The sequence below is a fragment of the Mytilus galloprovincialis genome, chromosome 3 (assembly GCF_965363235.1).
Source record: "Mytilus galloprovincialis chromosome 3, xbMytGall1.hap1.1, whole genome shotgun sequence".
Classification (NCBI taxonomy): domain Eukaryota; kingdom Metazoa; phylum Mollusca; class Bivalvia; order Mytilida; family Mytilidae; genus Mytilus; species Mytilus galloprovincialis.
The window spans coordinates 87,752,057-87,773,773 of NC_134840.1; the positions used below are offsets into that span (position 1 = coordinate 87,752,057).

Consider the following 21,717-nt stretch of genomic DNA (forward strand, 5'->3'; position numbering starts at 1 on the left):
ATATTTATTAAGTAAATTGGTACACAGAGGTTCACAGTTCTATTTCATCTTGTAAACTATGTTAACATACAAAATCAATGAAACATAGCTAAAGACATAAGGTCAAATTATTACCTTAGTAGAAATAAGAAATGCCATTGCTCAAACAATTGCATACCAAATAGCATTTGCATCTCATAAGTGGTTCCCTTTAAACTTGTATAAACACAAAATTTCAAGAAAGAGATAAATACAATAAGTATGACTCACAACAGGGTGATCCAATTCTTTTTATTATTAAAAATCTCATCAGAGCTTGCAATTAAATTTTGTTTTTCATTTATTTAAGAGAACAAGTTACGTATATAGTACAAATGAGTAAATATTTTTTAACAAGGTACAATATAGAATTGGAACTATTTAAATGTGTTGCATGTTTTAAATATTTGTACAGTTGTAATGTAAAACAGCATAACCATTGCTATATTAAACTCACTGATTGTTTGACAAATTTAGTGTCGCCAAATTTGGACAATAACAAATAGACTTTGGAATGTTGTGTAGATCACACGAGGAGACATCTAACTCATGGAGATGTATCATATTTCTGATCTCATCAGGGAGGCTAGAAATAGGATTATTATTTAGCACCAAGATCTGTAATAAAGAATTCTTCTATGTTCAAACATTTACAACATTGCATTTATGTTATTTTATTTAGTTACTTTAGTTATGTAATACAACTTTTTTTTTAAATCTTAAAAGGAAAACTAGAAGTGTCAGAGAACTGGAATCACTTTAAACAGTGCCAAATTTACCAGAAATGTGCTACCATCTAAGCCCAAAAAATGCAGTTACCAGTAAACTACTTTAAAAACCATGTTCATTATAAATTTAGGCAGAATTTCCCAAGGTTAAGCCTTACCAAGCTAGTTTATGCTTTAAGACATTAAACCTTTACATGAAAAAAAAATTCAATATTGTATATATATCATTCTCTATGTTTTTTTAATTTTCTGTCCCCTTACAAATGTTGGCTCTGCATATTTCATCATGTTCTTAAATTGACCATAAAACCTAGAAAAGAAGTTTGATGTAAACTTGTGTACAATGGGACATAACTCTCATTGAACCTAATTGATAACATCCTGTACTAGATTTTCCCATATTGTTACTTCAGTCAGGGTTCCATTTACATGACTTGGGTTTCAAGGAAGAGAGCATCATTCAGCCACTTTTTATTATGTATTTATTATTTATTTTTGTTTGTTTTTTGTGATCATTATTTCAATTATTACCCAGATCAGTCCAGGTGCCTCATATTGACAATTTGTTCATTGTAGATCAAATATATATGATTGATTTAAAATAACAAAGCACTGTTGGCCTTATACTATAAAATGTCAACTAAAGTCAGGAGCATTTGGAGTATATGTGTAAGACTCAGATCGATGTCCAGTCTCTAATCGAAGTCGTTCCTCAAATCGTCGTCCAAATCTTACTTCACAATAACATATCCTCAAATCGACGGCCAATTTTCTGCCTATATAATCGATGTCCAATTTTATTTTCTCTAATCGATAACAATTTTAGCTTCTGTAATCGACGTCCATTTTGGAAACAAAATACAATATTGAACTGAACTAATATCAGCTGAAATCTTAAGACTGGTAAACATACTATGTACAAGTAAAATCTATTCAACTTTTTATTTAAATTATTACCTACTAGTATGTAAATAGGTTGTGATATAAATTTTAAATATTTTAGAGATTACATACAGATAAGGTGATGGGACAACCACTGGACATCAGGCACATTAAGAATAAGGTGGGGTTAAACATGTGTGTGTGTGTGTGTTAGCACTTAATCCGCCCCTAACCTGGAACAGCAGTATAGTACAGCACAACATAAAAAACATAATTCCATTTTTTTTTGCGTATATGTTTCAATCAAGGTGTAAAACTCATTGTTGAAAAATATCTTACAGAGTCCGTATTAAAATACTGTAAACAAATTGGCTGTACTACTCTATTTTGTCTATTGTTGAAGACTAAAAAATGCAGCTAGATGTCGTTTGGTTTTCTTTGTCGTTGTATTGCCTTCTCATTAAATTACACTTACATGCATGTCATTTTTATTACCCGTTAATATGAATAGGAATGAGTGGCACACTATTATGTAGATCAATTGGATTAACTTTTTATCAAGATAAACATTTTAATATGCATGTTTCCTTTTTGGGGTTAAAAAAAATCTATATATAAAAGTATGTATAAATATTTGAAAATTTAGTTGTCATAAGAATCCCACAAAACATGTACATGTATAGGTGTATGTCCAGTAATTTGTTTTTTTTTTAATAATGAACATCCATTAAAAAAGACTACAATCAATCGGACATTGTTTTGGCAATACATGACCTCACATTAGACGTCAATTAGAAGATAAAAATATTGGACATTGATGTGGGAATGTGATGTCGGTTTTGGACGTCGATTTGAAGAACAGACGTTGATTAGAGGCTGGACGTCGATCTGAGTCTAACATATATCTAGTTAAGGAAAATAATGAGTATCACAAAGATACCAACTGAATCCTAAAGTTACGAATTTTCATAAAATTTCTAGGAAAAGGAAGTCATTCAGATATAAAAAGTAGGCAATGTGGATCTATAATTGAGTTTGGAAACTAAATCACTATGAAACATATGCATCTGTACCATTCATTGAAGCAAACAAACAATATATAACATATGCTGGATTTAAAAGACAGTTTAACTTTATTTTCTTATATGATTAAATTAATGATAATAAACTTTACCTCAAGGTGTCCTAGTGAGGAACATTTTATGTTGAAGTATTCGAGTTTATTGTATCTGAAAATAAACCATTAAATTGTATTTTAAATATTGTAAATTTTGGTCTGTTTTTATTAATGCAAAAAATGTGTCAGTCTCAAATTCACAATCATAAAAACTTGCATTTATAATATCAGTAGTGATTTTCCATTATCAGCATATTAGAATTTCCATATTTGTCAAAGATTACACACTAACTGCTGAATTAACAGTATTTATAATTATACCATTTCTAATCATAAGTAAACATTCAATAGCTACTGGTCTATATTGGCATTGTAGGATTTCTTAACATTGTATTTTGTTACATGCTTTTCCATTTTAGATTTTAAAGAGAAAATAAATGAATTCTTTTTTGTATTCTATATTGATTGGATTTTTTTAGGGTACACATTTTATGGTTTAACAAATTTTTGAAGTTGCATGTTAGTGTTGCTCTTCCACCTATTGCAACTTATTCAAAATTCTGACTCAATTGCAATTAGTTTTATAAAACCAAACTGTTCAACTGGTCAGTAATTTCAAGGATGTATATTAGTTATGCGCCCTTGGTAATTTGAACAAACTGCTGTAGAAAACCACAGTCAAGTTGTCGTCGTGAAAATGGAAGGTAATAAAACAAAGCATACTTATAATCCTATAAGACTTTAATTCAATTTCAATGTTATTATGAAACATCAGTTTAACAGTTTGTACAGAAATTGTATTGTTATTGTCATGCTTAAGGTGATATGTAGTTACTAGTATTTTGAATTGCTATAAAAATGTCCAAACAAAGTTTTCATACAATTTTTCTTTCGAAAAGTCTTCTATAATCATATCTAATGATTTTTGGTGGCAGTTGTTCTCTATGTAATTCAGAATTATGTGCAAGTAAAATTTTCAACATTTAGCCTATTTTTGACATTTTCCTGCCTTAACCATCATTTAATGGCTTTATAATCCATGAGAATGGTACAGTTTCAACCTGTAATGTTTTATATTTATCAAGGATTAAACATTGGTTTCTGAAAATCAAGATAAATAGTTAATATACAGGTATCTATTTTTTGGGCCAATATGAACCCATATTATACCATCTATTTCATAATTAAAGAAAACCTATATAGTTACTTACTCTAAATACAGTTTAACAAGACGATGTAGCTGACCAATACACTTTGGTATATCTTCCATATTGTTATGGTCAGCTTTAAGCACTTTTAAGTTTTGCAAAGAACAGATTGTATCTGAAAATAAAATATAAACTGTATTTATGCTGATGGGTGTAATACCTGTATGGTGCAAGTCAACATAGTGAAAGTCTAAACTGACCTTCAATTGCTGTACTTTGAACTTTAATGGTTTACTTTTACAAGTTGTGACTTGAATGAAGAGTTGTCTCATTGGCACTCATACCACATCTTCTTATATCTACTTAACCGTATCTTTTTAAATTATTCATTATACTTTTGCAAAACTAAAAGAATTACAAGAGGCTGTCACAACGACAGCAAACCGGATTTATTAACATTTTTTTGTGTCCTGGCAATATCACAAGAACCATTACTGATGAATGGTGAAAGTGAAAATCGTCAATATCAAATTTGACCTCCATTTTGTCATCAGTATCAACATATTAAAATTTGAAAAGCTTAGATTGAATGGTTCATGAGTAAATTCAACAACGTGAATGGAAACGCCATTTTACGATCTTTCAAGAACCATAACTCCTGAACGGTAAAAGTCAAAATCGTCATTATTGAACTTGACCTCTATTTTGTCATCAGTAACACAATATTAAAATTTCAAAAGCTTTGGTTAAATGGTTCATGAGAAAATGCACAGACACGACGGGAAACACCATTTTTCAATCTTTCAAGAACCATAACTCCTGAACGGTAAAAGTCAAAATCGTCATTATTGAACTTGACCTCCATTTTGTCATCAGTAACAGCATATTAAAATTTCGGAAGCTTTGGTAGAACAGTTCATGCATAAATGCACGGACACGACTGGAAACTCCATTTTTCAACCTTTCAAGAACCATAACTCCTGAACGTTAAAAGTCAAAATCGTCATTATTGAACTTGACCTCCATTCTGTCATCAGTAACAACATATTAAAATTTGGGAAGCTTTGGTAGAACAGTTCATGCGTAAATGCACGGACACAACTGGAAACTCCATTTTTCAATCTTTCAAGAATCATAACTCCTGAACGGTAAAAGTCAAAATCGCCATTATTGAACTTGACCTTTGTATAGTTGTCAGTAATAACATATTAAAATTTTAAAAGCTTTGGTTGAACGGTTCATGAGTTAATGCACGGACAACATTTGATTGCCGCCCGCCTGGCCGCCCGCCCGCCCACCCGCCGTACATCCCCAAATCAATAACCAACATTTTTGTCACAAAAATCCAGTTAAAAATTAGAGTATTGTGAAAGGACTTAACTTGAATAAAGTACCTGCAAAAATAAATTGCCCTTGAAGTTATCTATAAGGGGCTAAAAATGAATAAGGTATCTGAAAAAATAAATATACAATATTAGGTCAATGAAAGAAAAATATAAACTTTTTTGTATGAAGCTGAGAAACTGGGGAAGGGCGAGGTTCTACCGAGCCCTTCCACAGTTTTGTGCCAAGTACAAAAAAGTTTATATTTTTATGACATTGACCTAATATTGTTTTTATACTGCAACTTGAACTAATACATTGATAGCTTTCTTAATAGTAACAAAATTGTCAAACTTATTTTCATCCCTTAACGAACCCCTGATTGTGGAGAAAGTGTTCCATGATGAAATTGACATTATACAAAATATAGCTATGTTACTATATTTAGGAAAAAAAACATAACTAGTTGCAGTATAAATTGCCCTTAAGTTATCTATAAGAGGCTAAACATGAATAAGATATCTGCAATAATAAATTGCCCTTGAAGTTATCTATAACTTGACTATAAGGGGCTAAAATTGAATAAGGTAACTGCAAAAATAAATTGCCCTTGAAGTTATTTATAAGGGCTAAACATGAATAAGGTATCTGCAAAAAAATAAATTGCCCTGAAGTCAGCTAGAAAAGGCAAAAAGTATAAGAAAATAATTTGGTTTGCAGTAAATAAAATCAAAGACCTTTTTGAGTATAACTATTAAAAAGCTTGATCATTTTACCTGGTAATGTATATATTTGATTAAATGATAGGTTGAGTGATTCTAGGTTGACTAGTGATCCAAGTGAATCCTGAAATATAAAGAGGAATACTGAAACATATTTATATTAAAGTTTGTTCTTTTAAACAGACAATGATAAACAAGAGTGTACACACTGAAATATCTCGCCTTCTTTACTTATCATTGATATTATGTTGATAGTCCTAAATGTAAAGCTTTATTACAACTGTCACATAAACTTAACATTAACCAAGAAAACTAAACATTGACCAATGAACCATATAGAAATGAGGTCAAGGTCAGATGAACAATGCCAGGCAGCCATGTACAGCTAACAATTCTTCCATACAACAAATATAGTTGAACTATTGCTTATAGATTAAGAAAAACAGACCAAAACACAAAAACTTAACACTGAGCAATGAACCATGAAAAGGAGGTCAAGGTCAAATAAAACCTGCATGACTGACATATAGATCATTAAATATTTCCATACATCAAATATAGTTGACCTATTGCATATAAAATTAGAAAAAAAGACCAAAACTCAATAAATTTCTTCGCTGAGCCCAGCCTGATTGGGCAAATTTGGACAAAATATTCAAGCTTGATGCTGTCTGAATTTGGATTGTGATCAAATGTTTGACATAGTATAGGTTTCTGACACAAAATAAATGTCAAGATCTAACAAATCTATTGTGCAATACAATTTGAAATTTGATTTTTTTTTTTCAAAATTTCAAATTTTTTTTCTTCAAAATTTCAAATTTTTTTTCTTCAAAATTTCAATTTTTTTTTTGAACCCCTTGAAAAAATTAAAACCACCCAATTTTTTTTTAATCCACCCTTGAGGCAATTACCCACACACTCAATCCCAGCCTTTCCTTTGTAGTATGGAACATGTAGTACAATTTCAGAGAGATCCATTCTCTTAAGGGGGCTCGCGGGTCTAAATCATTTTTTTTTTATTAAATATAGGATTTTGCTATGTTTTTCTATAAATGAACTTTATCTTATACTTAATAGAAAAATGGGGTCACCGTACATTTATGCTCACAATCTGACTTCGAAAAAAACAAACATTTTTGTTAATGTCCTTTTTTTCTGTTGAACTAATAGGAGAAATAGCGGTATTAATATCGAAATAAAAAAAAGAACTTAATTACAGAAATCGCTTAAATTTCAATATTATTTAGTTTATGTACAGCTTATTCAAAAACAACAATAAAAAATATAGGTCACAGATGAGTTAAAAAAGATATTTCAATTTTATGGCAAAAAATGGCATTTTTGCACCAAAGGGAGATAATTTGGAGCTTTTTCAATGATATGTACATTTTAAAAATCACCTGGGGCCAACATGAATTGATTTTTTGGAATGATTTTTGTACCATATGATAAAGTAACAACAACTTTAAAAGGTAATTAATAAAATTTGCAATGAAAAATAAATGTTAATTTTTTTCTGAAAATCTTATACCCGCGAGCCTCCTTTAACACAAGTTATTGTCTGGAAACCTTTGATAGTCTTCATATAAAGAATGAAAAAAAAAGAACAGCTAGAACATGTAGAAAGGTTGACAAAATTGAAGTCAATTGTTGTTGTTTAATCTAATTTTGTTTCCTTAGTTTAGGATTCAATTTGGACCAAGAGATCTGCATCTTCTAAATCTAAACATTCCATTAAAGTCGATAGTTTGTTATGTAAAATTCAACTGATTTCTGTCATTAAACAACAACTACAATGTTTTCAGAAATCTTAATTGTGTACCACTGAACTGCAGGCAAGGCCATTTTCCATTTTTTGTGACAGTACTCTAAGATTTTTATTTTTTTTCTTAAGAAAGTTAGGACTGAAAAATCCATTTAATCTTAAATTTCCATTGATAAAGTTCTCAGTTACAACTCTCATCACAGGGATACAGGTACAAATAAAAAATAATATGATTGATGCAAAATGTGTGAAGCTTGTTTCCAGATCCTACATTTTGAAAAATTTGTAAATTTTATGAATAAGTAGGTTTAAACTATAAAATGCAACTTTTTTTAAAAAACTTTTTCTACCATTACAATGATTTATTTGTTGGTACACACAATTTAGTTTTAATGGAAGACTACTAATCATATACTAAATGTCACGTTTTCAAGTTTTATTTCAGTGGATAATTACTCATCAATTGAGGTGATCCTGATTTGGAGGAAGATTCACAAAACAGAATTTTACAGAAAAAATGAAATCAAAGAGCTGATAGCTCTGAGGTGGAAGAAGGTGACTAAAAGGTATTTTGAATAAGCATAAAAGCAGCCCCACTAACAAAGGCTGCTTAGTTCCATTTATTGTTTTTGAGATACGGAGGGACATATGAAACCCCCTCTCCCCTCTTTTTTTTCTTAAAAAAAAACTAAATATCAATTAAATAAAATTTTGAATCAAAACCAAAAAGTATACAGATCTTTACATTAATATAACAAAGAAGTGTGTAAAGTTTTGAGCAATAATCATAAATTGTTTTTGAGATACGACGCGACATGTAATAAAACCCTCCCCCTTTTTTACAAAATACTAAATAACTGAAAAATAAAATTTTGAATCATCACCAACATGACCAAAAAGCATACAGATGTTTAGATTTAGATTTATAATATAACAAAGGAGTGTGTAAAGTTTGAAGAAGAAGAAGAAGAAGAAGAAGAAGAAGAAGAAGAAGAAGAAGAAGAAGAAGAAGAAGAAGAAGAAGAAGAAGAAGAAGAAAAAGAAGGAGAAATTTGTTTTCACTTGTAGTTTTTAAATCCTACATTTATTAAAATAAATCAAATGTCCTGAAATTTTTATGTGAATTATTATCTTCCATCCATAGTTTGTCTTTACTTGTTAGTTAAAATAAATCAAATGTCCTGAAATATTTATGTGAATTATTATCTTCCATCCATAGTTTGTCTTTACTTGTTTAGTAAACAAATTAATAAATCAAATGTCCTGAAATATTTATGTGAATTATTATCTTCCATCCATAGTTTGTCTTTACTTGTTTAGTAAACAAATTAATATCCCTTTAGACCATTATTTACATTTTCACACAGGTAAACTCATTTGGCTATAAATAGATCAAAGCATGTCTGTGTAGAATCTCTAATCTAAAATCATAATTGTTATAATTTTATTTCTTTAAATAATCAAATTTAAATTTACGAAAATAATCATGATTGACAAAATAGTATTGCATAAATTTTACGTTTTCGGAAGACTATTTATGTTTAGGTCATGGCTCTAGAGGCTTCACATATTTGTAAACAAACCAATATGGCTGCCACAGTGATTACCTTTGCACATGTGAAACAAAAATTTCTGACAAAAGTCAGATTTCCCTTGTCAAAAGGGATTTATATTGCAATAAATTATTCAGAAGGAGGTACGTTCAGTTTAGATTATATTTCCTATGAGCATTTCGAGTTTGATTAAAATTCTCCCAACAGCAACGTACTGCTCTTGTCAACTGAGTCTTGAATAATTTTATAAATAGATTCAAACCATTTGAAGTTGAAGGGCATCTAATTCACATGACAAAGGAAAACAATGAATAAAGACATCAATTAAATAAGAAATAGATCCTTTCTATTTATTAAAAACAAAATCTTCTTGTCTGCAAATTCGTAACTTCAGGGGCGAACATGTAAACAGGGCGAGTTGTCCCGATAACAAATTAACGCATGCGTACTTCAAATATCTACAGTAAAAACATCCGGTTACAAGTAAACAAATAACGTTCATGTAGACGAGATGAAATCTAATAATTTACATAAATAAAAGGGTACATATTTACGATAGTGATTGTTTTTCAATCCTAATTACAAATTAAATGATTCAGATGCTTCATCATGTGTAACCAGATGCTCCGCAGGGCGTAGCTTTATACGACCGCAGAGGTTAAACCCTGAACGGTTGGGGCAAGTATGGACACAACATTCAAGCTGGATTCAGCTCTAAATTTGGATTGTGATTAAATAGTTGACACAGCATAGGTTTCTGACACAGAATGAATGTGTTCTAATGAACTTAAAATTTTTGTTTTCTCTTAGAGCAATTCACTATGCTGTTGAATATTAATCCTCTCAAAAAAATGTTTGAAGAAATTTTCTTTTTTATTTATGAAATTTCAAATGAGAAAAATTGAACCCAATTTTTTTAATCACATCCCCCTTTCCCTTATTCCAAAACTAATCTCAATTAAAATTTCTAATGGAGTTTGCAACAATAACTACTCATTTAAATACATCATAAAATATAAAGATGTAAAAAAACTGCTTGTTATCACTGAATGGTAAAGATTATTTTAATCTATCAGTTGGTAGTAAAAAGTGAATATACATTGTATATTGTATACTGTGGATTCATTTTTATTCGTGGTATACCAATTTTCGTGGGTTTCGTGGGTCACAGCGAACCACGAATTTAAGAATTCAACGAAGAATAATCCCGAGCAATGTGTATGGAGTCGGATGTTTATTTCCGGTTATGTTATGCAGTTCTAGTATAGTGTTGACTAGCGATAAACATTGTAACATAACACGTGTTTTTTTTATTGAAAGAAGATACAAATATTTTAATTAAATCAATAATAAATATATCGAATATCAGTGATAATTAACTTTCTAAAATTGATTAACACTGTTCATGGAAAATAACTGCAAGTTGTTAATTACCGTGTCATAGTTTGGTTACTAGTGATTTAAAATCAATAGGATTAAGTACGGGGATATTGCCCGTAGGTAATATTGTTTATGACAGGAACATTTATTTTCACACCTAGATACTTATATGACTGTTTATTATATCGTGATTAGGGAAATGAGCTTTCAATCATAAAGTTTTGAATGCCTTATAGAATTCCGACAAGAATTTATAAATTGTAAAACAAACAAATAATTAGTTGTCTCTGTCCATTATTGTAATAGCAGTTATCAATGAACACTTTAACATAGAATGACCAAGCGAGGATTTTGACAATTCAAAACTTTTTCAATGAATTCCTTCTTTTTTGTTTGTTTCATTATTGACCAAATTAAGGAGGTTATATGATCTCCTAAATCAAAAACAAATCCACGAATTACGTATCTGAATTTTTTTTTTTTTGTAATCAGCGATCCACGAATTTACGTATACCACGAAACGTCTTTTTTTCTCTATCCACGAAAATTGATACCCACGAAAATAAATGAATCCACAGTATAACAAAGATTTAAGTTGATTCTGGACAAAGAAAGATAACTCCAATTAAAAAAAAATCTTGCTATTGCACAATATTTTGCAATTAAGACATTTCTTGCTTACTATTCTGGACAAAGAAAGATAACTCTAATTAAAAAAAAATTTGCTATTTCACAATATTGTGCAATTAGATATTTCTTGCCATTGCGCAATACTGTGCAATTGAAAAGACTTGCTATTGCACAATACTTAATATAATAATTTTAGATCCTGATTTGGACCAACTTGAAAACTGGGCCCATAATAAAAAATCTAAGTACATTTTGGATTCAGCATATCAAAGAACCCCAAGATTTCAATTTTTGTTAAAATCAGACTAAGTTTAATTTTGGACCCTTTGGACTTTAGTGTAGACCAATTTGAAAACAGGACCAACCAATGCTCCGCAGGGCGCAGCTTTATACGACCGCAGAGGTCGAACCCTGAACAGTTGGGGCAAGTATGGACAAAACATTCAAGCGTGATACAGCTCTGAATTTGGATTGTGATAAAATTTTTGACATTACATGGTTTTTTTTTACACAAAACAAATGTCAAGATTTTACAAATCAATTAAAGATTTCTTCAAACTTTTTAAATCTAAAATTAAATAGTTGACACAGCATAGGTTTCTGACACAGAATGAATGTGGTCTAATGAACTTTTTTTTTGCCTTTGAGCAATTCACTATGCTGTTGAATATTAATCCTCTCAAAAAAATGTTTGAAGAAATTTTCTTTTTATTTATGAAATCTGAAATGAGAAAAATTCAAACCCCCCCCTTTTTTCACATCCCCGTTTCCCTTTTTCCAAAACTGATATCAATTCAAATTTCTAATGGAGTTTGCAACAATAACTACTCCTTTAAATACATCATAAAATATTAAAATGTAAAATAAAGTGCTTGTTATCACTGAATGGTAAAGATTGGTTGGTAGTAAAAGTGAATATACATTGTTTATTGTATAAAACAATAAAAAAAACTTCATCAGCAACATTTTATATTGGCAAATTTCCAATGAAGTTATTTACATAAAGTTATTGGCAAATAAAAATAGAAAATGACATCATAGTCATGTCTGGCAAATGTCCAACATACATTATCTAAAAACATTTTAGATAAGATAAGGAAAAAAAGCTTCATCAGCAACATTTCATATTGGCAAATTTCCAATGAAGTTATTTACATAAAGTTATTGGCAAATAAAAATAGAAAATGACATCATAGTCATGTCTGGCAAATTTCCCATATATCTTATCAACTACTATTCTATACAAAGAAAGATAACTCCAATTGAAAATTAATTGCTATTGCACAATATTGTGCAATTAGATATTTCTTCCTATTGTGCAATACTGTGCAATTGAAAATTTCTTGCTATTGCACAATACTTGATATGGAATCCTGATTTGGACCAACTTGAAAACTGGGCCCATAATCAAAAATCAAAGTACATATTTAGATAAAGCATATCAAATAAGCCCAAGAATTTAATTTTTGTTAAAATCAAACTTAGTTTAATTTTGGACCCTTTGGACCTTAATGTAGACCAATTTGAAAACTGGACCAAAAATTAAGAATCTACATACACAGTTAGATTTGGCATATCAAAGAACCCATTTATTCAATTTTTGATGAAATCAAACAAAGTTTAATTTTGGACCCCCATTTGGACCAACTTGAAAACTAGGCCAATAATTAAAAATCTAAGTACATTTTAAAATTCAGCATATCAAAGAACCCCAAGGATTCAATTTTTGTTAAAATCAAACTAAGTTTAATTTTGGACCCTATGGACCTTAATGTAGACCAATTTGAAAACGGGACCAAAAATTAAGAATCTACATACATAGTTAGATTCGGCATATCAAAGAACCCCAATTATTCAATTTTTGATGAAATCACACAAAGTTCAATTTTGGACCCTTTGGGCCCCTTATTCCTAAACTATTAGGACCAAAACTCCCAAAATCAAACCCAACCTTCCTTTTATGGTCGTAAACCTTGTGTTTAAATTTCATAGATTTCTATTTACTTATACTAAAGTTATGGTGCAAAAACCAAAAATAATGCTTATTTGGGCCCCTTTTTGGCCCCTTATTCATAAACTGTTGTGACCTCAACTCCAAAAATCAATCCCAACCTTCCTTTTGTGGTCATAAACCTTGTGTTAAAATTTCATCAATTTCTATTTACTTATACTAAAGTTATTGTGCGTAAACCAAGAATAATGCTTATTTTGGCCCTTTTTTGGCCCTTAATTCCTAAACTGTTGGAACCAAAACTCCCAAAATCAATCCCAACCTTCCTTTTGTGGTCATAAACCTTGTGTCAAAATTTCATAGATTTCTATTCACTTAAACTAAAGTTATAGTGCGAAAACCAAGAAAATGCTTATTTGGGCCCTTTTTGGCCCCTAATTCCTAAAATGTTGGGACCAAAACTCCCAAAATCAATCCCAACCTTCCTTTTGTGGTCATAAACCTTGTGTTAAAATTTCATTGATTTCTATTCACTTTTACTAAAGTTAGAGTGCGAAAACTAAAAGTATTCGGACGACGACGACGACGCAGACGCCAACGTGATAGCAATATACGACGAAAATTTTTTCAAATTTTGCGGTCGTATAAAAATGAAGAATCTACATACACAGTTAGATTTGGTATATCAAAGAACCCCATTTATTCAATTTTTGATGAAATCAAACAAAGTTTAATTTTGGACCCCGATTTGGACCAACTTGAAAACTGGGCCAATAATCAAGAATCTAAGTACATTTTTAGATTCAGCATATCAAAGAACCTAACTGATTCATTTTTTGTCAAAATCAAACTAAGTTTAGTGGACCCTTTGGACCTTAATGTAGACCAATTTGAAAACGGGACCAAAAGTTAAGAATCTACAAACACAGTCATGACAGTTAGATTCGGCATATCAAAGAACCCCAATTATTCATTTGATGAAATCAAACAAAGTTTAATTTTGGACCCTTTGGGCCCCTTATTCTGTTTGGACCAAAACTCCCAAAATCAATACCAACCTTCCTTTTATGGTCATAAACCTTGTGTTTAAATTTCATAGATTTCTATTAACTTATACTAACGTTATGTTGCGAAAACCAAGAATAATGCTTATTTGGGCCCTTTTTTGGCCCCTAATTCCTAAACTGTTGAAACCAAAACTCCCAAAATCAATACCAACCTTCCTTTTGTAGTCATAAACATTGTGTTTAAATTTCATTGATTTCTATTTACTTAAACTAAAGTTATTGTGCGAAAACCAAGAATAATGCTTATTTGGGCCCTTTTTTGGCCCCTAATTCCTAAACTGTTGAAACCAAAACTCCCAAAATCAATCCCAACCGTTCTTTTGTGGTCATAAACCTTGTGTCAAAATTTCATAGATTTCTATTAACTTAAACTAAAGTTATAGTGCGAAAACCAAGAAAATGTTTATTTGGGCCCTTTTTGGCCCCTAATTCCTAAAATGTTGGGACCAAAACTCCCAAAATCAATACCAACCTTCTTTTTTGTGGTCATAAACCTTGTGTTAAAATTTCATAGATTTCCATTCACTTTTACTAAAGTTAGAGTGCGAAAACTAAAAGTATTCGGACGACGACGACAACGACGACGACGACGACGACGCAGACGACGACGCCAACGTGATAGCAATATACGACGAAAAATTTTTCAAATTTTGCGGTCGTATAAAAATCGGTGTCAGGAATCGGAAGTTGTTATGAAATTGTAATACACAGAAACAAATGCGGCATACGGAGAATTCAATGATTTTAAGGTCGGCACCATTGGCCTTCAGAAGACTTGAAGTCTTCTTCCACCAAAAAATCGTTTCTCTCCCCAATCTCATGTATCTCCACGAACTTTAATTTGTTTACTTTGAAAGTTGTTGACCTACAAACTAAAATATTGCATGTTGATGTTTTAATCATCTAAAGCAAACATAATTATGTTTAAATTTAACAAATAACAATTTATAATTAGTGCACGAACTCTGAGAATAATTTAAATAACCAGTGAAGGCTATCCTTGCTTCTGCATAGTGTGGAATTCCAACAATGACGTTATCATAAAATATGATGTAGGTTGGATATATTTAGAATATCTCGTCATACTGATTTTTCCGGTTTGTAAAAGAAACGTAGTGTAAAAGAGAGCTCAAAATACGATAATTTCGCTAGAAACAGAAGGGAAATGTGTAGAAAAGTGTTTAAAGTCAATCTATTTATTTGTGTGTCCTTCTCATCAATCTCAGTAAGATTTGTTGGGGGTTTTCCACACTATAAAAACAAAATGAATGATGTGAGGGAATGTCACTCTGGTCAACCCCATAGGGGATTGATGGCTTGAAGCCGTCTTTCCCCAAAAATGACGAAAAGTTGTTCAATATTGACTATAAAGGACAATAACTCCTTAAGGGGTTCTCTGACTTACTTGTAGATCTTACTTTGCTGGACATTATTGCTCTTTACAGTTTATCTCTATCTATATAATAGTATTCAAGATAATAACCAACCAGATGCTCTGCAGGGCGCAGCTTTGTACGACCGCAGAGGTTGAACCCTGAACAGTTGGGGCAAGTATGGACACAACATTCAAGCTGGATTCAGCTCTAAATTTGGATTGTGATTAAATAGTTGACACTGTCTAGGTCTCTGACACAGAATGAATGTGGTCTAAGGAACTTAAAATATTTTTTTTGCCTTTGAGCAATTCACTATGCTGTTGAATATTAATCCTCTCAAAAAAATGTTTGAAGAAATTTTCTTTTTATTTATGAAATCTGAAATGAGAAAAATTTAAGCCCCCCCTTTTTTATTTCACTTCCCCCTTTCCCTTTTCCCAAGACTGATCTCAATTCAAATTTCTAATGGAGTTTGCAACAATAACTACTCATTTAAATACATCATAAAATATTAAAATGTAAAATAAAGTGCTTGTTATCACTGAATGGTAAAGATTGTTTTAATTTATCAGTTGGTAGTAAAAGTGAATATACATTGTATATTGTATAAAACAATGATTAAGTTGATTCAACTACTATTCTGGACAAAGAAAGATAACTCCAATTGAAAATTTCTTGCTATTGCACAATATTGTGCAATTAGATATTTCTTGCTATTGCGCAATACTGTGCAATTGAAAATATTTGCTATTGAACAATACTGTGCAATTGAAGATTTCTTGCTATTGCGCAATACTGTGCAATTGAAAATTTCTTGCTATTGCACAATACTTAATATAATAATTTTGGATCCTGATTTGAACCAACTTGAAAACTGGGCCCATAATCAAAAATCTAAGTACATGTTTAGATTCAGCATATCAAAGAAGTCCAAGAATTTAATTTTTGTTAAAATCAAACTTAGTTTAATTTTGGACCCTTTGGACTTTAATGTAGACCAATTTGAAAACAGGACAAAAAATTAAGAATCTACATACACAGTTAGATTTGGCATTTCAAAGAACCCCAATTATTCAATTTTTGATGTAATCAAACAAAGTTCAATTTTGGACCCTTTGGGCCCCTTATTCCTAAACTGTTGGGATCAAAACTCCTAAAATCAAACCTAACCTTCCTTTTATGGTCATAAACCTTGTGTTTAAATTTCATAGATTTCTATTTACTTATACTAAAGTTATGGCGCGAAAACCAAGAATAATGCTTATTTGGGCCCCTTTTTGGCCCCTAATTCCTAAAATGTTGGGACATCAACTCCCAAAATCAATCCCAACCTTCCTTTTGTGGTCATAAACCTTGTGTTTAAATTTCATTGATTTCTATTTACTTATACTAAAGTTATTGTGCAAAAACCAAGAATAATGCTTATTTGGGCCCTTTTTTGGCCCTTAATTCCTAAACTGTTGGAACCAAAACTCCCAAAATCAATCCCTACCTTCCTTTTGTGGTCATAAACCTTGTGTAAAAATTTCATAGATTTCTATTTACTTGAACTAAAGTTATAGTGCGAAAACCAAGAAAATGCTTATTTGGGCCCTTTTTGGCCCCTAATTCCTAAAATGTTGGGACCAAAACTCCCAAAATCGATCCCAACCTTTCTTTTGTGGTCATAAACCTTGTGTTAAAAATTCATAGATTTCTATTCACTTTTACTAAAGTTAGAGTGCCAAAACTAAAAGTATTCGGACGACAGCGCCAACATGATATCAATATACGACCAAAAAATTTCAATTTTTGCGGTCGTATACATTTTTGAAACTACATACCCCAAAGATGGTTGTGGCCAAGTTTGGATTGATTTGGCCAAGCAGTTTCAGAGGAGAAGATTTTTGTAAAAAAATTACTAAGATATACGAAAAAATGGTTAAAAATTGACTATAAAGGGCAATAACTCCTAAACGGGTCAACTGACCATTGTGGTCATTTTGACTTATTTGTAAATCTTATTTTGCTGAACATTATTGCTGTGTACCGTTTATCTCTATCTATAATAATATTCAAGATAATAACCAAAAACAGCAAAATTTCATTAAAATTACTAATTCTGGGGCGGCATCCCAAAACTGGGTTGTCAGATTCATCAGAAAATTTCAGGGCAGGTAGATCTTGACCTGATAAACAATTTTACCCCATGTCAGATTTACTATAAATGCTTTGGTTTTTGAGTTATAAGCCAAAAACTGCATTTTACCCCAGATTCTATTTTTAGCCATGGCAGCCATATTGATTGGATGGCCGGGTCACCGGACACATTTTTGAAACTACATACCCCAAAGATGGTTGTGGCCAACTTTGGATTGATTTGGCCAAGTAGTTTCAGAGGAGAAGATTTTTGTAAAAGATAACTAAGATTTACGAAAAATGGTTAAAAATTGACTATAAAGGGCAATAACTCCTAAAGGGGTCAACTGACCATTTCGGTCATGTTGACTTATTTGTAAATCTTACTTTGCTGAACATTATTGCTGTTTACAGTTTATCTCTATCTATAATAATATTCAAGATAATAACCAAAAACAGCAAAATTTCCTTAAAATTACTAATTCAGGGGCAGCAACCCAACAACAGGATATCCGATTTATCTGAAAATTTCAGGGCAGATAGATTTTGACCTGTTTAACAATTTAACCGTTGTCAGATTTGCTCTAAATGCTTTGATTTTTGAGTTATAAGCCAAAAACTGCATTTTACCCCTATGTTCTATTTTTAGCCATGGTGGCCATCTTGGATGGTTGGCCAGGTCACCGGACACATTTTTTAAACTAGATACCCCAATGATGGTTATGGCCAAGTTTGGTGTAATTTGGCCCAGTAGTTTCAGAGGAGAAGATTTTTGTAAAAGTTAACGACGCCAGACGACGACGGACGACAGACGACGGACGACGGACGCCAAGTGATGGGAAAAGCTCACTTGGCCCTTTGGGCCAGGTGAGCTAAAAATAAATTAACACAGATAATCAGCTCAAGACAATACAACATTTCTTTTTACATAATTTTAAAGCAGTGTATGGGAGGTAATTCAAAATGTTGTGCTTGAATTACTTTCCTTACACTGCTTTTATATTAGTTTATGTACTTAAGTAATTGTTCATTAACCAGGACACCCCTGTTTTTCCTTTTTTTTTTGCCCCTAATTCGTAAAGGGTTTGAGCCATAACCCCCAAAAGTCAATTTTTGACATCCCTTTGTGGTACATGTATGGAAACTTGTGGTATAATTTCAGAGAGAGATCCATACACCGTTCCACAATTCATTGTTTAGAAACTAGAAAAATGCTTATTTGGGCCCCTTTTGGGTCCCTAATTCCTTAACTGTTGGAACCATAACCCCCAAAATCTATCCCAACCTTCCTTTTGAGGTCATAAATCTTGTGTTTTAATTTAATAGATTTCTGTAAGTTATTGTGCGAAACAAAATGTCTTTTGCTTCGAAAACTACATGATACCAATATTCGACCGAATATTTTGCAGTTGTATTAAAGTCACTGACAGGGGTGAAGACAGGACACATATCACAGTGGTATAACCATTTCGTCAGTCATCTTTGCAAGTATTGTAACAAAACACTGATATATTTTTCTTACAAATGTGTTTTTTTTAGCATTACATTTATCACCACTAGTAAGGTAGCTTTGTCTCACTTGTTTAATACTTAAGTAAACTACATAAAACCTTTTTTTCTAAATTTACAAAAACTACTGCGACTTACAGGTATGATAGTTATATTATTGTGGTCAATAAACAAATCTGTAAGACCTCTCAAACATCCAATTTCTGAAGGTAAGTTAGTAAGTTTATTCTGAGCAAGATTAAGTAAAGTAAGCTGAGCACCAACAAATCCAAGTCTTTCTGGACACTGCTGTATTTGACATTGACTGAAAAATAAATATAAACTGTCACTTTCATCTAAATAACATACTGTATAACAGAAATTGTTGTGAACATTTATAATTTACTTTGACATCACCAACTAAAATTTTAGATTAATTATTCCAAATTCAGGAAGAGCTGCATAAAGATATTATAATCAACATGTTAACACTGTACCTTAGATCAATCTCTTGGAGTTGTTGTTGACCATCTGACCTATACTGACGAACTTTAATATCTTTATTGAGGCGATGGAAGTTACAAGCAGTAACAGAGAAACAACACTCTTTACATGTTACAAATCTACAATTGGCATCAGCATAGTACTTGCCACATCTGGAATAACATTAATAATATCAATTTTACAATTCCATAATTCAGTTTTTTTTTATAAGGATTCATTGTTTTGTTGACTATAAATTATTTTCCTTATTTATGTATATATGGTAAAAACCTGTGAAGATGAATTAGATTAGAATATGTGCATTTTTGGAAAATTATAATCACATGAAACTTGTTTCATATGATTTTAAATTTATGTAGTCAGCACTTTTGAAATTATAAAAAATGAATCACACAATTCATGACATAAAATTGTGTGTTAAATCAAGTCTTTCATCAAAGTGATGGAAATCACTCATGGAAAGATTAGAAGAGTAGTTTGAATTATTTCATATTAAGGTAAGGTGGGGAAAATGAACATTTATAAAGTACTATTCCTGAAAATTGCATTTACAGCAGGTCTTTAGAAGGAAACTTGCTTTTCCAGTATGAGCATAAAAATGAGCTCAAATTGAATAATATGGGTCTCTTAATTTGCACAATTTTATTTAAACTGCAGTTTATATCTTATTGAAATTATGTTGCCTGTTCTGAACATGTTTCAAAAAAACAAAAAAATGCAAATAAAAAATTCTTCTAGTAAATGTTACCAACTATCCTTGTAAGACATAAATCCAGACCAACAGCTAACCAGATGCTCCGCAGGGCGCAGCTTTATACGACCGCAGAGGTCAAACCCTAAACAGTTAGGGCAAGTATGGATACAACATTTAAGCTTGATACAGCTCAATTTGGATTGTGATTAAATAGTTGACACAACATAGGTTTCTGACACAGAATGAATGTGGTCTAAGAACTTAAACTTAAAAACTTAAAAATTTTAAAATGGACATTAATTTACCTATTATGGTCCAATATCCAAAATCTAAATACATGGTTAGATTCAGCATATCATAGAACCCCAAAAATTCAATTTTTGATGAAATCAAATAATGTTCAATTTAGACCCTTTAGACCTCAATGTGGACCAATTTGATAACCAGGCCCAAATATTAAAAATCTAAGTACATGGTTAGATTCAGAATATTGAAGAACCCCATATATTCAATTTTTGTTGAAATCAAACAAAGTTTAATTTTTGACCCATTGGACCTTAATGTAGACCAATTTGAAAACGGGACAATACTGTGCAATTGAATATTTCTTGCTATTGCCCAAAACTGTGCAATTGAAAATTTCTTGCTATTGCGCAATATTGTGCAATTAGATATTTCTTGCTATTGCACAATACTGTGCAATTGAAGATTTCTTGCTATTGCGCAATACTGTGCAATTGAAAATTTCTTGCTATTGCAAAATATTGTGCAATTGAAGATTTCTTGCTATTGCGCAATACTGTGCAATTGAAGATTTCTTGCTATTGCACAATACCAGAACATGTCACCCCTATGTTCTATTTTTAGCCATGGTGGCCATCTTGGTTGGTCGTCCAGGTCACGCCACACATTTTTTAACTAGATACCCCAATAATGATTGTGGCCAAGTTTGGTTTAATTTGGACCAGTAGTTTCAGAGGAGAACATTTTTGTAAAAGCTAACGACGACGGACGACGACGACAACGACGCCGGACAACGAACGCAAAGTGATGAGAAAAGCTCACTTGGCCCTTTGGGACAGCTGAGCTAAAAAGTGAACTAATCTAAATTGTTGATTAATTACAGATGATTATTGGAAATTAATCAAGTAAATTACAGGCCTTACTTGAATACCTTTTATATATTCATATTTATATTCATATTTCATTTTTTTAAGATATTGTTTATCCATTAATCATTTATCTTTCAG

At 31.3% G+C, this 21,717-nt stretch overlaps 1 protein-coding gene across 3 annotated transcripts in view; it reads right to left on the bottom strand.

Annotated features, from left to right (window-relative positions):
* Positions 1-21,717, bottom strand: part of LOC143069295 (uncharacterized) — a 55,853-nt gene that overhangs the window by 7,892 nt on the left and 26,244 nt on the right. For all 3 annotated transcript variants that reach the window (XM_076243855.1, XM_076243854.1, XM_076243857.1), the window contains 6 exons: positions 19,767-19,925; positions 19,429-19,594; positions 5,993-6,062; positions 3,957-4,068; positions 2,803-2,857; positions 476-636 (listed from right to left, as the gene is read on the bottom strand). In XM_076243855.1, the coding sequence (XP_076099970.1) occupies positions 476-636; positions 2,803-2,857; positions 3,957-4,068; positions 5,993-6,062; positions 19,429-19,594; positions 19,767-19,925 (723 nt within the window). The remainder of the gene's footprint in view (positions 1-475; positions 637-2,802; positions 2,858-3,956; positions 4,069-5,992; positions 6,063-19,428; positions 19,595-19,766; positions 19,926-21,717) is intronic.